Below are 21,483 nucleotides of genomic sequence, written 5' to 3'. Positions count from 1 at the left end.
AGAGAAACCACTTTTTTATTTCTAGTACATCTTAAAAGTCAGTGACAATAGGTTTAAAAATAAAACTTAGAAATATCGCAATAATTCTATTATTACAAAATTATCTTAAAAAATCTCATGTTTACTCCACGTTCGCCGCACATCAATACTCATCAAATATTCTTGAATCTCTTCGAACTCATTTGTACATAAAATATTGTTGTAAGAGTTAGTTTTTTCTGTCATCCACATCAAACCAAAGCTAAACATATGGAAAAATGACACAAAACATATAAATGTAATACTTCCAATTTAAAAGAAAAAATGAAAACCGGTAAATCGTATAACACTAACATATACACTTATTCGTAATGCATGCTTCTAAAACTATATTATCAGGATATAAACCTGTCAGTCAACTTTCACACAGGAAAATCACTCATGCCAATGGGAAATCAAACCTGCCACTAAGGCAACTCCACAAAGATGCATATGTCATGTATTATCAAAAAGCTACATTCTCACACAACCCACTAAAAATCATGTCATATGCATTCAAAATTACTTTTTAAAATCATCATCTTATTCACATATCACTAAGATCACGTATCACACATCCTTATCATGAGTATCACATATTCATAGATAAATAATAATTATAATTATAATCATAATTTTCACCACATACACATAAATATTAACATTTTAACATATATAACAAGGAAATTCAAACTCCAACTCATATACATCATCAAAGTTAAAACTTTATCACATATAACATGCAAAATCAACATTTATTTCATATTCATCATAAAAATTAAAATTTTATTACATATAACATAAAAATTCATTTTACTTCATATTTGCCATGAAAATTAGTACTTTATCATATATAACATAAAAATTCATCTTTTACTTCATATTCGTCATAAAAATTAAAACTTTATCATATATAACATGAAAATTCATACTTTACTTTATATTCATCATAAAATTTAAAACTTCATCACATATAACATAAAAACTCACAATTTACTTCTTAAAAATTGTATATTAGATATTGAACTCAACGTAAGGGATTGGAGTTTTATTATTTTAATTCATTAGTCTACATTTATTCCTTTCAAAAAGCAAACAATCACAATTATTAATTTCAGTCATCCAACCAACGGTCTAACTATAATTTGTGTGAAAAAAAACCCATACCTTGGCCATTTTTCCCTAGTACAAAGCTCTAAGCCCCACGAAGTTGTTCACAGGGAAAAAGAGTTCCAAGCTTTTGATACACGAAGAAGAGGAAGTGTGAAGGTGATGGTATCTAAGGGTTCAGTATTCCTTTCTATTTACAGAATATTGTCCGTAAAGGGCTTGTGAATTAGGGCTAGTGATGGTGGCTAGGTTTTGAGTATTCCTTTCTGCTTATTATTACTATGTATAGAAAAATTATGGACTTAAGGAAAATTTAAAGTGGTAATTGTTGGTTAGGTAGTGTTGGGCCTGAATGAAGAAACAGGAGGAATAATTATCACACATAAATTAATATTGAAAAAAATATTGATAGGTCCTAATTATTGTAAATAACACATTTAGTTGATGTTACAATACTCACCCCTTAAAAATAGTTTCATCCTTGAAACTAGTCAAACATCAAAAGGTTAGGGTTGAGCTCTCTCATTTTTTTCCTCTAATTCTCAAGTTGCATCTCTAGTCGTTTGGTCCCAAATCACCTTGACCAAGGCGACTGTCTTGCCTCTTAGGTGCTTAGTAGCGTTATCTCTAATGCTCAGTGGTGGAACGACAAAAGAAATGTTCTCCTTCATATGGCATGATAATATGGGAAGGATCAGCCACATACTTCCTCAATTGTTAAATGTGGAACACGTCATGCAGTTTGGCTAGACTTGGAGGCAAGGCAATTGATAAGCTACGAGACCCACACGTCGAAGGATCTGGTGTGGGCCAATGAATTTAGGAGTGAGCTTCTTAGACTTCAGTTCCCTACAAAGTCCAGCAATAGGCCTCACTCTCAAAAATACATGTTCACCCTCTTGAAACTCTAGCGGTTTCCTCCGCTGGTCAGCATAGCTCTTTTGTCTACTTTGTGTTGTCTTTATCTTTTCTTGGATCAGAAGGACCTTATATGTGGTATGTTGTACCAATTCTTCCCCCACAATTAGGTTCTCACCATACTGATACCAACACAAGAGGTGTGTCAATTACGCCCTTACAAAGCCTCGTACCGTGCCATCCCAATGCTTCATGATAGTTGTTGTTATAGGTGAACTCAACGAAAGTCAACGTATTATCCCTCCAAGGTCTAAATAGTCATTTCTATTTGTCCATCTAATTCAGGTTGATAGGCCGAACTCAATCTCAACTTAGTACCCAACTCCTCATATAATGCTACCCAAAAACGAGAAATGAACTTCGAATCTTTATTTGACACAATGTTAGAGGGTACCTCATGTAGTCTAAAACTCTCAGCAATGTACATCTTTGCAAGCTTAGACACATCATAAGTAGTCCTCTTGAGTATGAAATAGGCAGATTTGGTCAACCTATCGACAATCACCCAAATGGAGTCAAACTTCCATTGATTCTTAGGAAATGCTACCACAAAATCCATGGATATACTATCCCATTCCATATTGGTATATCTAATGACCTTAGTAGTCCCCTTAGCTTCTGATGATCTACCTTGGCTTTCTGACAAGTCAAACACGAAGCCACATATTCTACTACTTGTTTCTTCATTCCCGACCACCAAAACTTATGCTTAAAGTCTTTATACATTTTGGTGGTATCAGAGTGAATACTTAGTTCTGATAGTTCTAAAGGGGATCATTTTGTAAGGAGCCATATAAATTAGTCCAATACTTGGGATAACATCGATAGAAAATTCAACATCGTGAACTGAGGGTAGTCTTGGTAGGTCTAGGGGGAAGACTTCAGAGAAATCCCTCACCACTGGGATATCATCGACAACAACCTTTGGATTCATACTGATTGAAATGAGAAACACATATTTTTTAACTCATTCCTTTAGAGAAAACTTCATTCTATTGGCTGAGAGGAAATTCAATGTATTAGGATATCGAATATCACATTCTGTCGAGCACAGTCTAACAGGATGTAGTTGCTAAACAACTTATCCATTCCAGAATTATTCCTAGATGTTTTAGAGGAATACAAATTAAATCAATCTTAAAATTCATTTTAAACACATTCATCGGGCATTGCAAGCACGCTGAATTACATTTTACTGGTTAAGTAAAGGGTAGGTAACCACTAAATCAAATGGTAAGATAGTGAGTGACATCTAGTTGGAGCGAATCCACCCAATCTAATGAAATGAACGAATGTGTTGCTCCAGAATTATATATCACATAAAGTATTTTTCCTGCAATTAAACACTCACCCTGAATAAGTTCTGACGAAGATGGTGCTTGTTCTTCATTTATAAACCGTGCAACATCATTGTTGATAGCATCTTTATTGTCGTTAGTATCCTTCTCCCGACAATCTTTTACAAATTGCCTGATTTCTGACAAGCATAACATACCCTGGTTCTTTCGGGACACTCAATTATCTTATGTTCCTCATGTTCGCAGTGAAAGCATCGAATAGTATGTGTTTGGTTATGTCCTGGATTCTAAGTTCTCTGATCTCCCCCTTTTTGGGGTTCTAGTGGATCTCTAATAATCCACTATGGGTGGACATACGAATTTCATTGTTGGAATTGTCTGCATTTACTTTGGTAACTCGAATACTCGACCTTACCCCTCAAGGCATCCAATATTCCTCAAAGTGTCACCCTAATGTGCAACACCCATAAACTTCAATACAAGTCTATTTTGTTGATACCTAAGCACCAAATGCTATTCGAAATAACAACCTTGTCTTCTCAATAATTCCATGGTGTTCACATCTCTTTGACAATCATCAAACTTCATCCAGTCTCGTCCTGATATCTACTAGAGAACATCTAATACTTTTCTTAAAAAAGTTATCCACTTAGATCTTTACTTGAAATCCTCTATCAATCTAACGTTAAGCCATCCATACCCACCATCTTTGAGTTACCAACAATATAGCCTCTGTATCTTTGGAACCATTTCCAAAATTTCATGCAGTCATGATTTGCTTCAACCCTGTCCCTGCCTGGGCTAATATGTCTAACGAATTCACAAACACTCGTCGACCAAAGTCGACTAATGTTATATGTTTTAACTACTCTTCCTACTAAAATGCTACATGCCACACTATTTCAAATAAGAAACAATAAACTACTTAAGCATATCATGCTTGAACCAAGACAACAAAACACAAAGCACATATAGATTCCAATTGCTTGCTCCAATTAAACTTGTCTTTCGATCAGCTTAGGTGATGACTCTTCATCATGTGCATATTTTTTTTTTATTGTTTTTAGACTTATTTATCTTTTATTCATTAGTTAATTTAACGATTTATTTGATATATTTTGTTAATTTTATTTCTTTGATTTAATGAAATGTTTATGTTCTTATTTCCTTGATTAAGTAGATATTTTTCGAAGTTTTGCATGTTATTTTGTTTTAGCGCAGTGCTGAACTTTGGTGAGAAATCAACATGACCTATATGGAGTAGTTCAGCTATATCTGGAGTTGTAGATGTCCATTTGGAGTCAAACCAAGTTCAAATGAAAGATAAGATTCATAGATACAACTTTCATGAAGACACTGGAACCAAATTCAGCCTCAAAAGAGATGAAAAATGCAGTATACGTCAGACAACAGATGTTTTGCGTCTGAAGCGCAACAGCCGCGACTGAGGCGCATTTCCTGCCTTACAACGGTAGTACCGAGTGTCGAACTCAAGGATTGCGTTTTACTATTGAATTATATTCAATTACTGAAATTGAACAAAAAGTTTCCGAATTGATTGAAATAATATTTGGAATTAACAACAGTAATAAAATTTATCCTTTATAATGAGAAAAATGTCAGGGATGAGTTTCACTTCGAATCCAACCTTGGTGTCTAATTTGATCCTAGTTACTGAATTCTTTTTATTGAATTACTACCGAATTATCTTTATTATTGTTGTCCTAATGTCTTAGTGACAGAACCTTTAATTCCAAAGTAACCCCTAATTCCTTAGTAGATTTAAGATTAGAATTAAGCATTATCGTATAGAAATTCTTTTGTTAAACTATTGCATTTGCAACTAATTTAATTGGTTCCATGACCTGTATCTATTCCTAGACTACGAATTCATGAATTTCTCATCTCAAGCATTCGTAACTTCCACTTCCGTTTCAAAATACAAATCGTAGAACATTTTAATGTTTATCAAGCAATAAAAAGCATTTAGCACAAAGATGAGAAAAATAATTCAATAAACTCATTCATATAAATATAAATTAAATCAGAAAAATAAGGGTTTCACCTTGTTACACTAATCCCTAACAAATAGGGTTTAGTTACTCATGATAGAGATAAAAAAGATAGAGATAAGAGAAGAACTACAAGAAAGATTCATGAATGATTCTTGATAAAACTGCTCCAATGGCGTTAGAAATGGCTATCTTTGAGTTTCTATGCTAGGTCACAAGTCCCCCCCACTTCCAAATAGTCAAAAAAAAAAAAAAGTGAAAAATTTTGTTTTTAATGTATGCTTCAGGCGTGCGCTAGCAGTGCTGTAAGGCAGGAAATGCGCCTCAGGCGCGGCTGTTGCGCTTCAGGCGCACAACATCTGTTGTCTGGCTTATACTGCATTGTTCGCCTCTTTCGAGTCTGAATTTGGTTACGGTGTCTTCATGAACGTTGTAGCTATGGATCGTAGTTTTCATTTGAACTTGGTTTGACTCCAAATGGACATCTACAACTCTAGATATGGCTAAATTACTCCACATAGGTCATTTTGATTTCTCACCAAAGTTCAGCACTACGCTAAAACAAAATAACACGCAAAACTCCAAAAAATCTCTACTTAATCAAGGAAATAAGAACATAAACATTTCATTAAATCAAAGAAATAAAATTAGCAAAATATATCAAATAAATCCTTAAGTTAACTAATGAATAAAAGATAAATAAGACTAAAAACAATAAAAAATATGCATATGATGAAGAGTCATCACAACCCCAAACTTAATCTATTGTTTGTCCCCAAGCAACAATTAATTTCAGATTTGGTGCAGTTAAAAGCAAAACTTAAAGTCAATTTCTCAAATCAAATCAAACTCAATTTTCAAAGTTCCAGCTACTACAAAACATTCATCATGATCCCTGGTGGCTTACAAAAAACAACACAATTTGTACACTTTAGCATTCATTCATCAAGTTCAACTCTTTCTTCACACAATCTCACCAAAATTTCTCTCAACTGTTTAGAAAAGGTTATGAATTAATTTATCACTCAAATCCTAGAACATGCAACACGCTACCATAGGCTTGAAAAAGTTCTAGTTAGCAATCACAATACAGTAAACACATACATTTTTGGAGGACTTTCAGGTTGTAATGGGGCTTAGGTAAGGGTAAGACATTTTGGGATAGTAGGCTTTACTACTTGGAGTTAGGCATACATTTCCAAATTATTCTACCATTTTTTTTTTCTTCACCTTTTCATTCGAGAGATTCTCAAACATTGACAAAAGAATCAAGAAGATATTATTTAACAAAGTACACAAGCTGATTTTTTTTTCTTTTTGTGAGAATCATTAGGACACCCAACTAAAAGCCCCAAAGAAATTTAAATAGGGGCTCTGATACCACAGTGTAATACCCCAAATTTAAACAACTAAATCAGAGTAAAATATTTAATTTTATAATTATTTTCCAATATGATGATTAGAATCGATGTTGCCTTATATATAATATTTTCGACACAATGGATTTACTTACAACCGAACAATTCACATGGACCAAATAAAATCACACTTATGTCAAATATATAAATTTTATTACGACAACAACATTGCAATAAGAAAGGAAAAATAAATAAAATCCTTAAATAAAACCTAAGTTGATCATTAACTCTAACTGAAGATGGCTAGGTACTAAGGATCAATGTGTTGCATCAAGCCTCACTACTTTCAATCGCCAATCTAAAACCATCTCTCTGTCACGTGTTTGACGTCGTTGCAATTGTCACACGACTCAAAACTCTAAGAACCTGAGGCGTAGGCCCGGTCCACAATAATAGTAGAGGTCAACGATCTAAAAACAACATATATACAAAAATACAAAGCATAACATGACATCAGTTGATAAACAAGCATGCATTTAAATATCATCATATAACAAATATGACTTGTGTGACAAAATACCCTAATGCAATGTTTATATGCCAATGCACATGATTTAAGAATTTCCACACCCTCCTCGAGAGACGTAAATAATAAATGTATCATCTCTCACAGACTAGTACTAATTATCGATGTGCCACCTATCACAGATCAACACGATTTACTAGAGTGCAGTCTATCACAAACCTACACGAGATAAGGTGGACCAATCAACTCATGGAACAACCCCATAGTCCATCATGATCACTACTAACATTGTGGCCCATCACTGTCACCACTAATTATGAAATGCATAACAATACTCTAACTCTTTCACATCAATCGTTATGTAAAAGCAGTTATTAAAAGATTCCCCTTTTAATACACATTAAACACTAATAATTTTTAATATTTTTTCACAAAGCGTACTCAATAATTGATAACACATATGTTATCGGTTATGAATACGTAATCACATCAAATACATAAACAATCGTGTGCACATTTATTCACCATGGGCACAAAAAACATGTATACAAACACACACTGTACTCAAGCATATATCATATTGTTAGAAAATTTCCTTACCTCGACAATACTTTATTACACAAGCAACTTACGCTACACAAGCATAACCTATCTGACGATTAAATCAACACTTTAATATTTGAAAAACTAGTACAATGTTTGTATCAAAAAAAATTTATAAAAAAACTGAAATACTAAAATTTTCAGTTTTCTAACTATTCAAAATTATGATTCTTCCAATTTGACATTTTTCAAACCTTAAACTTTATTAACTATGCTTTGTATATAAACTTTCACACAAAAACCATATTTTCTCATCAACGCAAAACATTTCCCAAATTCACAATTTTCTTTTAAGTCTTCAACTAAAATCTTCATTCTTAATAAACCCATATATCAAAACCCAAAATGATAATCAATCATTGTTTTTCAAAACACCTAAATACTTCTTCAACCTCGAATTTTAGTATAAAGTTGACATATTTACTATAAAAACCATAACTTTCAACTTCAAAACTTACGATCGAACTCTGTTTATAAAGTGAATATTTCTCTTCCAAACCATTTTTATATACAAAATTTGAACCTTTATTTACATATATTTTTAATTATGAACTATTCTCAAAATCATGAAGTTTGAAACTTTATTTCTCAAATTTAAATCTTTTCATAAATATTGAAAATCTAATATCAATGACTAAAACTTTTTACTTAAATCTATAAAGTTAGAAACCTTGTTCTCACAAAACCCTAACGCTAAAACCATTAACACGTTAATAACAACGTAAACTCAATTTAAACAAAATTTTAAACTATCTTTCTATATATATATATATATATATATATATATATATATATATATATATACTACTCAGCTAAAATCCATTTTACTCGTCAAAGTCTTTCAAAAAATTTCATATCCAAATCTAGTTTAAAACACCTTGAATAATCAAGGACAGCAACTCATATGGTTTCAAATTATAAACAACTCTAAATTTTAATTCATACCACCATTAAAAATCACGTGAATTTTTTTCTAACTTTAAAAGTTCATAAAATTTCTACCACTCAAATAATTTTGAATTAAAACAAACTAGAACAATTCATTTAACACTTCATTTCAATACTTATTCCAAAAAAATTTCCATTTCCTTTTTGTTTACATTACTTTTTCCTTAAAATTTAGACATCCAACAAACATCAATATATCAGAGTTCTCATCGACGCTAAATCGATTTCAATTGTCTCGATTCCTGTTTGAGACTCAAGTAGCTATCATTTAATCATGGCATAAAGATTTTCAAAAAAAAAATCTTAAGGAATTATACACTTCACATAAAACTTTCGATCTTTCAATCTTTCAAATTTTGTTTTGAAGCTTACTAAATCTTTCAATTTTTCAACTTATAATTTCTTTTGAAACTAATCTTATCAAAATGAAACCTTAAAAGTATGTTTTTCAATTTTTCAACTTATAATTTCTTTTGAAATTTCTTTTGAAACTAGAAAGTATGTTTTTCCAAACAAAAAGAAAACCACAACTCAAGTCTTATTTCTTTTCCCTTAAAACTTGTTTGATCATTGACCACAATATCGTGACTTGATTTGCTTAGCATCAAGACACAACTATTTTGTTTATATTTTTTTGGCTAAATTACATCTGTGGTCCCTTAACTTAATTTCAGGTAACGTTTTAGTGTTTTATCTTTTTTTTTTTCTCGACTTAGTCCTTTATTTTAATTTTAAATGACAATTTGATATTTTATGTTTTAAAATTTCAACAACGTTATCCTTTTTTAAACAAAAATTAAAAAAAAATTCAATCAAAACTCATAAAATTAATTATATTCTTCAATATAATACAAATTTCATCAAATCCGTAATGCAAATCTTCAAATAAACTCATATTTTCATACTTTATTTGATATTATTAGGAATAAAGGACTAAATCGGGAAAAAAAAAGATAAGAGACTGAAACGTTACCTGAAATTAAAGGACTAATTATATATTAATTATTATATATTAATTAGACCTATAAATTATTATATATTAATTATTAACTATTTTATTATTTTATTTTTATTTTTAATATAGGAACAACTTCAACAATTCATAAAAGAATGGGATGATCATCAAGCTACTCTTCCTCCTGCTCAGCGAGCTGGTCCAGTGCAGCGGAAACAATATGAGACCACAAGTTTTATGCACATCAGTGGTGGCAAGTACAAAGGGCGTGTGTTGGGTGCCGGTAGTTTATCATCAACCTTTGTGAAAGGTCCAACCGGCTATATTCAGACTGAGACGTCTTCTTCTTATGCTAGTACGGATCGATCTCATCGTCCGTCGATAGATAATGATCTTGACCAGTTAAAGAAGCAATGGGCAAGTGAGCAAGAAGAAAAGACACAACAGCTGATACAAGCCGCAATTGATAAATTGAATGAGGAATGGAAACAAAAGTTTCAAGAGCAGCAACAGCAATTTCAACAACAACAATTTTCATTTCCTCCTGTGTTTCATCAGCAGTTCCCGCCTCGGCCTCATTACTTGCCTCAACAACCACTACTCCAGCAGCAACAAAATTACTCTCAATACTCCCAGCAGCAGCAAGTACCGCCTCCAAATTTCCAACAGCAACACCAGGATCCTCCGAACTCTGCCTTCCAGCAACAACAGCCGCCGCCAATGTTTCAACAACAACAATATTTTCATAATTATCAGTATGTTCCGTCCTCTTTACATCAACTTCCTCAACCTCAACCATATCATCAAACTGCATACCGACCAACTATGCCAACAGCTGAGTTGATCATACCAGATTTAAATCAACCTCAACCAGCTAGGGCTCCTCATTCGACTAGTGGTGGTGCCATTGAAGATGAAATTCAATTTCAAACCATGATGTCTCCTCCAACACAAATTAATAATACTTTTGAGGGACTTCTTTCGTCGGGCATGGCAGGAAATAATGATGGTGTGAGTGGAGCTGATCAGAGGAATTATTATGAGGATTGATGTCATCTGAATAATTTCATAATTTATTTTTGGGTTGTATGAACACATATTAATTATGTTGTCTTAGTTAATTATTGTGTGTTTAATTTTGCGTTTGTAAGACATTATTTATAAATTTTGGGTATGTAAGACATTATTTGTTAATTTTGGAATGCATGTTTTATTTGATTTTGTGGTAATTAATTTAATTATTATTAATATTATATTTTTATATATAATATTTATTTTAATTTTAATATTTAATTTTAATTTTAATTTTATTTTAATTTTAATTTTAATTTTAATTTAATTTTAATTTTGTTTTATTTGTAATTTAAATTAATCTTTAAATATAATTATAATTTAAATATTTTATTTTAAATTTAATTTAAATTTTTAATTATATTCAGATTAGTTTATTATATATTAAATTTAATTTATAATGATATTATATTTTAAATTTAATTATAATTTTAATTTAATTACAATTTAAATTTAAATTTAAATTTTAAATTTATATTTATATTAATTTATTATATATAAAATTTTAATACATAATTAATTTTGAATTTAAAAAAATTAATTTTTTAATATACGTAATATTTTGTGGCGGCCTAAGCCCTCACAAAGGAGGGATTTTGTGGCGTCCTGGGCCCTCATAAAGGCTGAATTTTTTAAAATCAACCTGTCATTTTGTGGCGGCATATGCCCTCACAAAGGCAGATTTTGTGGCTGCAAAGACCATTACAAAGGCAGCCTTTTGTGGCTGGAAAAACCCTCACAAATGCCAACGTGTTTTCCACACTTTGTGGCTGCAAAAGCCCTCACAAAAGTTTGTGACCAGCTTATTTGTGGCTGCCTTAGGCCGCCACAAATAGCCCCTTTGTGGCTGCTTTTTGCCCTTTGTGAGGGCCAAAAGCCCTCAGAAATGCCTTGTTTTCTTGTTGTGAGGGACCACAAATGTAATTTAGCCTATTTTTTTCAATACAAAACAAAATAGAATTTTATACATAGGATATAACAAAGAAAAACAAAAGAAATGAAATTATCCTTTTCCTCACTACATACATAGTTGTGAATAGGGCTGTACGATGGGTTAGGTCGGGTTTGGTGTGTCCTTTACCCGATCCCAATATTTGATCCGACCAATTTTTAGATTATAAATCGTTCCTTAAACCGACAAAACCCAATTAGTTGCAGGTCAATAAAGACGAGAGGAAATAAGACGAGACCAAATTAGTCCCAAGACCAATCGTCAACTAGTAATTCTTGAAAAAATTTTAAGAAAAAAAAATTAAAATAACTCATAACAAGCCACCTACGATTACCACTTGTTAATATATTCGAAAGAAGTCACTCATAACATTGTATCAACAGTAGTATCAAACCAACATTTCATACAATAATAAGTAGTAATAATAATAAAAATGAATATGCAGTTGCACAAAGAGAAAAAAATTCCAATCCTAATTTTTTCAAACCATAAGTAAAGTTACTCCAATTGAATCAATAATAAAGTAAAATAAAAAATCATTTGTCTTAATGTATTTTGGGACGGGATGGATAACCCGAACCTGATCCTTTTTTACCTTGTCCTAAGTCTAGTCTTTACTAAAGGGCTTTACTAATTGTTAATAGGATAATAAAGGGCTTTACTAATTTTATTTTTAACTACATTAATAATAATACAAGACCAAAAGTTTACATAAGAACTAAAATACTTTTATGTTACCCCATCATATACATACACAATTTTATAAAAGAAAAATATTGGAGAAAATTGTATTTACCTCAATAAAATAGCTCACAAGCATCACTTAGTAAAGAAGAACAATTTTGCTTTCAAAAATTTCATCAATTAAAGGTTGGATTAAGTAGAAAAATAGAGGTTTGTGTTCATTAATTAAAATACCAACACCCTTGTATTGTTTGCTTGTGTTTTTAGAAAAATAAAATAAAAGAAGAAAAAGTAAGGGAGAAGGAGCATAGGTGAACTAAAAGGAGGGGGAAGTGATTTTGTTTTTGTCTTTTTTTATTAGCAATCTTAATTAATTCTAGCCACAAATTAAAGAAGGAGTCCACAAATTAAAGAAGAACTGACGTGGTCACCTTAGATCTACATAATACTTACTACCTTTTACAAAATATTTTCGTAGTAATAATATAGAATACACTTTATGTGATATCATTAACTACCTTATGATAAATATATATTATGACGCAACTCAGCTCACAAATAAATCTAGCAATAAAGTACAATTTGTAAAACATTCGTTGATAACTTTTTTTTTTTTTTTTTTTAGGGGGAGATCAATTTGATTATTGAAATAATCAAATTTAATATTATTCGTTCAAAAAAAATATTACTCATAAATGAATCAAGAACTTGAATAAAAAATTTCATCGAAATCAAAGATATTTTAAAATTTGAAAGCCGCAAAACTGTCTGTCGATTTCAAACACTAATAAATTTCAGTCTCGTATTTGATGTAATACATCACTCCACAATCTCTTCAAATTAGCAAGCAAATAATGTAATTTGATGTCAATAATCGTTGTAGGATTAGCAAGACTTAATATTACAACCAATACCATGTAAGGTTTAGACATACACATATCTAGAAGAAAATTGTATAAATGTAAGGAGTATATGATGCTTGGATATATAGTGTAAAACCATCAAAGCATAATCCAAGTCATACATTAGGTGCATCTAATGCAAAATTCGGATGCACCTTATCAAAGTACTTCCATGCGTCATCGTAAGACGAGTGTTGCATCTCACCCACATTTCTTCTATTGCCATGTCATCGTTCCAGCAATTTGCATCATCTGCAGTATAATATAATAGATATTAGGAATGTTCCAATATAGAAATATTGAAATTTATGATTATGAGATAAATATAGAAATCAAAAGGCAAAGAGATAGGTAAGCCGAACCAAATAACGAATGTTTCAATCTTTACCTCTTTATGTTAGCCGACAATCATAGGGTAAGCCCATTTCATGGAGAAAGTTTACACATCGTGCCAAGCTAGTTTTCTTCAATGGTAGGAGTTCAATGTTATTACTAATGTGAAATTAGATAAATCTAGAACTATATAGAATTTCTATGTAAAAACCTAGAAGTGTTTTAATTATAGAAAATTGTGGAAAGTATCTAGAAGTGGGTATTAATTAGGAAGCTCCTAGAAATGTGTCTAGAGTTTTCTATTTGTACCTATAAATACCTCATTGTACTTGATATTAAGCATCAAGCAAATTGAGAGTTTTCTATTAGAAATACCTTTCTTTCTCTAACATTCAAGTAGTGAGGCAACCATTTCCAATTACCTTCTTTGGGGTTGGTTCTATACGAGGCAATCCAATATGGTCCCTGTGTGTCATCCAATCCAATAGGAATCTAGGGATCCTTAATCATAGATTGTAGTGAGCTTTTGGTAGTCATGTGTATGTGTTTTCAGCTTGTCTATGTCTAGGAGCTTGCATATGTCTTTTGAAGGGTTGTTTCTAAAAGGCCTATGTTCTAGTATACCAGGATCGTCATGAGAGGACTAGGAAAGGTTTAACTATGGGCCAGACTATAAGACGCAGTTACTTATGGCCTAGTATAGGATATCTTTCTATCCCCCTTAAAAGAGATAACCACTAAGATGACAACTAATTTGTGTTGAGTATGCGTTCTTCCTAATAGGTTATTCCTCCTTGTGGCGAACAAGTCATTCTAAGCTAGTGCATAATAGTTTTAGAACTTGAAAGTTACAAACAAGTAACTGTTGGAACCAAGTTGGTCCCTTGAACATTTCTCTATGTGGTTTTGATGTTAACAAATGTATTTTGTGAGAATAATTTATTGCACTATGATTTCATTTAGTGTGTAGGAATTTGAAACGGGAAATCAAAAGAAAAAACCGTAAGTAAGAAATAAGAAGAAAATTATCAGAAGAAACGACCAAAGGAAAATCAATGTGGCTTTGAAGAACTCTATGCCTCTGAAGATTCAACATGTTTCTGGAGTTTCCATGCCTTTGATGAACATTAACTATAGCATGCCTCTGATGAACAAAAAGTTGTAGCATGCCTTTAATGAACAACAACTGTAGCATGCATCTGATGAATAGTAACTGCAGTATGCCTCTGACGAACAATATTTTTAGCATGCCTTTGAAGTCCACTTTCAACATGCCTCTGAAGTCCACTTGTTGCATGCCTCTGAAGCCATTGATTCAAGCCTACATCTGAAGCATATATTCCATTGACTTTGGAGACGACAACACGTTCCAGAGTGATGCCTTTAATACGTAGCACAATTTGAAGTTGCATTGACTCTGATAAATGCAACAAATGTGATTTTCCCCTACCACTAATTCTAAGTCGCGTAGTCTACCTTTGACTACCAAGAAAACAAAATATACAACATCTAACTCCAACAATCAAGTCATATTGTGTTAAAGGAAATTCAATGACTTTGATGGAAAGTCAATGATTTTGATAAAAGATAAATTTCAGTTAGCTGAATCAAAATTCTTGGAAGTCCAAGCTCAAGCCCGAATCCATTCTTGCTTCATTTAATCAAGCATATGAAGGAAGTTTTGGAAGAATTAATTTCAACGCATATTTGGACATTTTTTATCATAAAAGTTCTAACATAACAGATTTTCCCATACTGGATTTGGAAGTAATTAATTCACAAACAATCATATTCTCAAATCGTATCAATCAAGGCTATTCTTGGTGAAGATCTTTGTTGACCAACCTACAAACAGATACAATTCAAAATTCTTGAGGGACAATATTGAAACCATAACTTTAACTATAAATATATACTCAAGACTAAAGAAGAACCAATGAACTCACAAACTCAGAAATCCTAAAAACCAAAGTTATTCAAAAAACATCAAGAGGTCAATATTTTTCTAAGTGTTTAGAGTTTAAGGTTTTGAGTTCAAGCAAAGCACTAGTTCAAAGTAAAATATTCTAAGTGTTGTAGTGTGGGAAAACAATTGAAAAAATCTGCTTAGTGGCTTTGCCCGATAATAGCTTTAGTGTGCCTTAGGCAATATGTGGATCTCAGGTTGTGTTGAAAAGAATTGACTTGTTGGATCAACTAAGTAGTTTGCATCTAACAATATGTGGATTTCAAGTTGTGTAGAGAAGACTTGACTTTGTAGGGTCAATGAGTGTTTTGTCTCAAAGAGTATATAGGTTTAGGTTGTTTTGAGAAGATTGACTTGTAGGTTCTGATGCTTTTGTAATTCAAGTTTGGAATTAATGAATAAATCCTTCTTTTTTATGGGACTAGACGTAACTACAAAGTTTATGGTGAACCAGAATAAAACCTGGTGTGTTATTTTATTTTCGCTCTAACTGCTTTTTGCTGCCTCTGATTAGTCCAAACAATTTAGTCACCAAACTAGAATTATAATTCAGAATTAAAAAGAATTTTTTTTTAAAATTAGACAAAATGTTAAAGTGTCACAGTGAAAAAACAAGCCACAAATAATATGTTCTATTTTTGAGGACTTTTTTAGGCAATAATAACAATAAATTTGAGTTTTATTATTTTGAGTTTTTTTACTTCCACTCTTGCCATTTACAACACACACATTTGCCATTTTACATCACACACACATAAAATAAAATAATCAGATTACATATTATTTTTTAAAAAAAATTAAAATTATTTATTTAGTAGTATCAATGAATTGTTTTAAATATGATTATTTCATTTATTTAATTTTTTTACTATAATTTAATTTATAATATTTAAAAATTAAAAGTATTATAAATTTATTTTAAAAAAAGACTATATATTTGATTAACAATAATATTTATATTCATTTAAATATCATATATACTACATTATATCATGATAAAATGTATATCAAATAAATAATATAATAAAATTCTCATTGTTATTATATGCATATTAAATATCTAATAGGATAATAATTATCCAATTTTATATCATATTTTATTATATTTTTATTTAACTTTTATATTTTATCATATCTTATTCCATCAAACAAACTCCATTTTATTTGATTGATATATCGATAACTTACCTCTTAAGCCGTATAGGAAGAAGTCGAAAACCTGCCTCTAGTGAGAACTCTATAGAAGCTACCTTCCATAAATTTAACCTATCTATGATTTAGTACACACCCTCATATATCAAATGTGTATTATAAAATTGGTATATGAAGTGAAACTAACTTTTTTATTATAAAGCGATTAAAATCATATTTTTTATTTTTTATTTTATATTACAAAGACTAAATTTTAAATTATAATAACCCAATATTAAAAATCTAACGGTGATAAGTATTAAAAACTACAACGAAAATATTTACATTTTATTAAAATTTAAACTAAAAAAGTTATTTTGTAGAAACTAGAATCAAATTTATTATAATTTACAAAAATTAATTACATAATTGACCGTTAATCTTTTTAACCAATATAATTAATATTTGAGGTGCTAATTTAATAATAAAAATTTAACTTTATAAATTTCAAACATCAAATTTAAATTCTCTAAAAAAATCGTAAAATAAAAATAAACATCACTTTAAATAATAAAAAATTTCTTCTTTCCTCAATTAAAAAAAACACTGTTTAATGTGTGTTGAGAAGAAAATGGAAAGCTTTATCTAAAAAATAAAAAAATAAATAAAAGAAGAAAAAATGGAAAGTAGTTCTCTTCTCGATGTGGGTCCCGTAAGGGAACGGGTTGTTTACGCGGCAACTAACAACAATAAAACAAACAACGTCAACGTACAGAAAAGTCTCGAAATGCCCATATTATCCTTTTCTACGTTACGAAATTCCACGAAGCCACCACCGAACCAAACAAACAACGCAGCACCATCACCAACGTTTACCTTCCCTATATATACGCCAAATCCAGTTTTCTATCACACTCTCTCTCTTCCCCTCTTTCTCGCTCTATAAACTCCCTTCTGTCTCTTACCTTTTCCTCCGGTGAGTCTCAGATTCCTTCATTTTCTCGGGATCCACCGACTCACCGCCCGATCTCGAATTTTTTTCTCACTTTTCATTCTTCCTTTTTTTTATTCATAGGGATTTTGAATTTTGTTTTCAAATTTAGATTGAATTTGAGTAAATTAATTAATTAATATAAAAAGGATTGATCGGCAATGAGCGATCATTTGGTGTTGTTTGTTGACCGTCTTGTACGGCCCATGCCGGTTGAGCCTCTGGCTCAACATCCGGCCCAGCCTGCTCCTGAGCCGTTACCGCCTGTGAATGAGACACCAGCGGGACCATCCAGTTCTTCACCGGAGGATGATGATGATGATGACGGCGGCGAGGACGAGCCGCTGTTGCAGATGGCGGAATGTCGCATTTGTCAGGATGAGGACAGCATTAATAATCTGGAGTCTCCATGCGCATGTAGCGGCAGTCTTAAGGTACATTTATATTTTTCGTCAATTTCATGTCTTGCTGATGATTGAAATTGAAATTGAAAATTGAAAATTAAAAATAATAATAAAAATTTGGAATTCTTTTATTTTTTATTTTATTTTCCTTAATTAATGATGGATAGATGTGGAAAGGCATGAGATGAGAAGAATAATCCGAATATGATAAATTTTAGTTGTAGCAATCGATGTATGCTATGCTCTTTTCTTTTTGTCTGTTTCTTCTATTTTACAATTTTAACGAACAAGGTTCATTGATGCTAGATGCGTTATTATTGCAAATTATGCTATACCATGAATAACTAGAAGAGCTTAAATATAAAAAATTAATGTTTGTTTACAAGTTGATCTCGATAAGCTTCTCAAGATTATTAATTTTGATATACTGAAAAAACATTTTACATTGTCAACAACAAATCAATTAGAAGTATTTACAATTAAACTATTAAAGTCAAACAAATTTTATGATGTGACATTAATGATTAATTGAAAGGATAAGAAACTTTTACATTGAGGTGTATATGAATTAAAACTTTAAATAAACCCAATTTTTTTTATGCTTAGAGATAAGTATTTATTGATTAAGTGCTGAATCAAACTGTTAACTCGAACACTCTCTTAGTAATGGGGAACCCTGTTGTTTATGAGACATTGGTGTCTTCTCTATTTTTGTCTTCCTAATTTATGAACTGCTTGGGATTTTATGTTTTTCTTTTTACACAGTATGCTCACAGAAAGTGCGTCCAACGTTGGTGCAACGAAAAAGGAGACATAACTTGTGAAATTTGTCATAAGGTATGCTTGTTTTACATGTAATATTCATTTATTTTAAAACATTGTATGCTTGTGTATAGGTAGGTATTAGAAGAAATGTTCATACATTCTGTTTTATCAAGTGTAGCTTTATTGAATGATAATTATTTAACTATGGTATCTTTGTTTTGAACTAAATGCGCTCATTCCGAGTGTTTATTCAAAATCTTCAACTATATTACTTTTGTGCTCATCTTTGATGGTAATTTGCTCCTGTTGTGCATGTAATTCTCAGTCATATGAACCTGGTTATACTGCTCCACCACCGCGTCCAAATCCCGAAGAAACTACCATTGATATAGGGTAAGACGAAGTTTCACAATTTAGATAAGTCTTCACTTAAGAATGTTGGTTATATGTATAAGCAACCTGTTTCAAGTTTCAACCTACTGGAAACATTTATTTGAAATTTATTTTCTCACTGGTGAGTTGTAAACATATTTGCAGCGGAGGCTGGACAATTTCTGGTACGCCTTTGGACTTGCGTGATCCTCGACTCTTGGCAATTGCAGAGGCAGAACGCCAATTCTTCGAAGCTGAATATGATGGATATGCTGCTTCTAATGCCAATGGAGCTGCATTTTGTCGTTCAGCTGCTCTAATTGTAAGGCGTTAACCTTGAAGTCCTTTTTAACAAAATGTTTGTATAATTCAATCATATTCATGTTCACACAAGACATTCATTTTCTTTATGCCCTGCTATTGGAGGCTGGATACAGGCACATATTTTTAGCACTTATATTTTTAGCCTGAGAGCAAAACATAGGTTTTATCCTTCCAGAAGTTTACTTTTAGACAAACTAGGGTGTCGGAGAGTATACTTTCAGAACCATGTATGGGTTTTAGAAATGTGATTGGGAGGAAATCAATTGTACTTGCAATGAAATTTAGGCATACATTTCATTTTCATGGAATCAAGTGCACTTGCAATCAACTTTAGGATCTTCATGCACATTGACTATTATGCTAGGATGCTAGCACTTGGACATCATTGTAAGCCTAATTCATTCTACTTGTGGTGCAGTTAATGGCCCTTTTACTCTTGAGACACGCACTTTCTGTCACGGACGCTGATGCCGAGGATGATCCATCAACTTTTTTCTCTGTAAGTGACTTGACTTTCTTATATCTGAAGTAGTTTATAACTTCATACAGTTTTTGTATTGCTTTCAAGTGTGTTGTGGCGAGAACATAACTAACTATTAATTATTTGCAGCTTTTCTTGCTTCGTGCTGCTGGCTTTCTTTTACCTTGCTATATCATGGCTTGGGCAATCAGTATTTTGCAAAGACGGCGGCAAAGACAAGTAAGTATCAGTTTTAAAATTATGGTTTTTGCTCCATTTTTATTCATGTCTTATGAAGTTCCACCTCAAACACGAACCCGACTTTGACACATAGGCACAGCACTACAACAGGTTGTAATTTAAGAAAATAATACTCCCTCTTCTGTCTTTAATTATAAGATTCTTTTGATACATTTACTTGTCCTTAAATATAAGAATCTTTACAAATTTTTAATTACACCTTTTCCAAATATATTCCTCATTAATACTACCAAATTGTCTTGGAATATGAAAAATTAACATTAAATGCATCTATACACAATGGGTAATTTAATAATAGTTTTACACAAATTATGCATATTAATTGCACTATCAACTCTTCTTAATATGCGTAAAAGGTTTCATAGGTTCTTATAAATAGGCACGGACGGAGAAGTCATTAAATGTAACTATATCTATTGATGTTGTGTCCGCGTCTAACACTAAGCACGTTTTTAATCTAAAGTGTCAGTGCTACAAAGTTCATATCTCTTGCAACACATGTAGATTGAGTCCCACCAATATTCTTATCGTTTCATGTTTTTGGTGAAACAGGAGGCTGCAGCACTAGCCGCAACCCAAGTTGCCTTCGTGCTACAATCCGGGCAGCATAGGGGTCTGCAATTCGCCATAGCACCAGGACCACCAACAGTGAATCCACACCACGAACAAGTGTAGTTTGTAATATCAGTGTATGAAAATGGAGTGTTCACGATGTAAAGTAGACTTGTTGAAATGCCATGCTACTCTTACTCATGATTTTCTCTTCTCTAACTCTAATAATAATATAGCTTGAGCAACTTCAAGATGGTTCTGCTTCGGCCTAACTTTATTTGGAATATTTGTCTATCTTAAATTCTGTCACTCTAATCTAATATCAGGAGGTATTAGCTACACGAACCAAACCAGAGACTTGACTGGATGAACCTGAAAATACAATACAAATTATTTAAATCTGTTTAATATTTCTTTTATGTTTAAGTTCAAACCATACAAATCCAAGCTCTCTTAATTCATAGATTGGTTTTACAGCATTCACAATTCTTCAATTAAGATTTTAATTAAATTTTCATTATTATGAATATTTGTTGATGTCTATTTTCCCTAAATTTTAATATTTTGTA

At 31.6% G+C, this 21,483-nt stretch overlaps 1 protein-coding gene across 1 annotated transcript; it reads left to right on the top strand.

Moving 5' to 3' along the window:
- The first annotated feature begins 17,593 nt into the window (after positions 1 to 17,593).
- On the top strand, positions 17,594 to 21,198 carry LOC101495932 (uncharacterized). The gene is made up of 7 exons (XM_004509912.4): positions 17,594 to 18,210; positions 18,946 to 19,017; positions 19,271 to 19,338; positions 19,483 to 19,639; positions 20,060 to 20,140; positions 20,252 to 20,341; positions 20,915 to 21,198. The coding sequence occupies exons 1-7, from the start codon at positions 17,938 to 17,940 to the stop codon at positions 21,035 to 21,037; spliced, it is 864 nt and encodes a 287-aa protein (XP_004509969.1). The 5' UTR covers positions 17,594 to 17,937; the 3' UTR covers positions 21,038 to 21,198.
- The last annotated feature ends 285 nt before the right edge of the window (positions 21,199 to 21,483 follow it).

Source organism: Cicer arietinum, chromosome 7, assembly GCF_000331145.2.
Source record: "Cicer arietinum cultivar CDC Frontier isolate Library 1 chromosome 7, Cicar.CDCFrontier_v2.0, whole genome shotgun sequence".
NCBI lineage: Eukaryota > Viridiplantae > Streptophyta > Magnoliopsida > Fabales > Fabaceae > Cicer > Cicer arietinum.
This window is presented reverse-complemented; position numbering and strand designations above follow the sequence as displayed.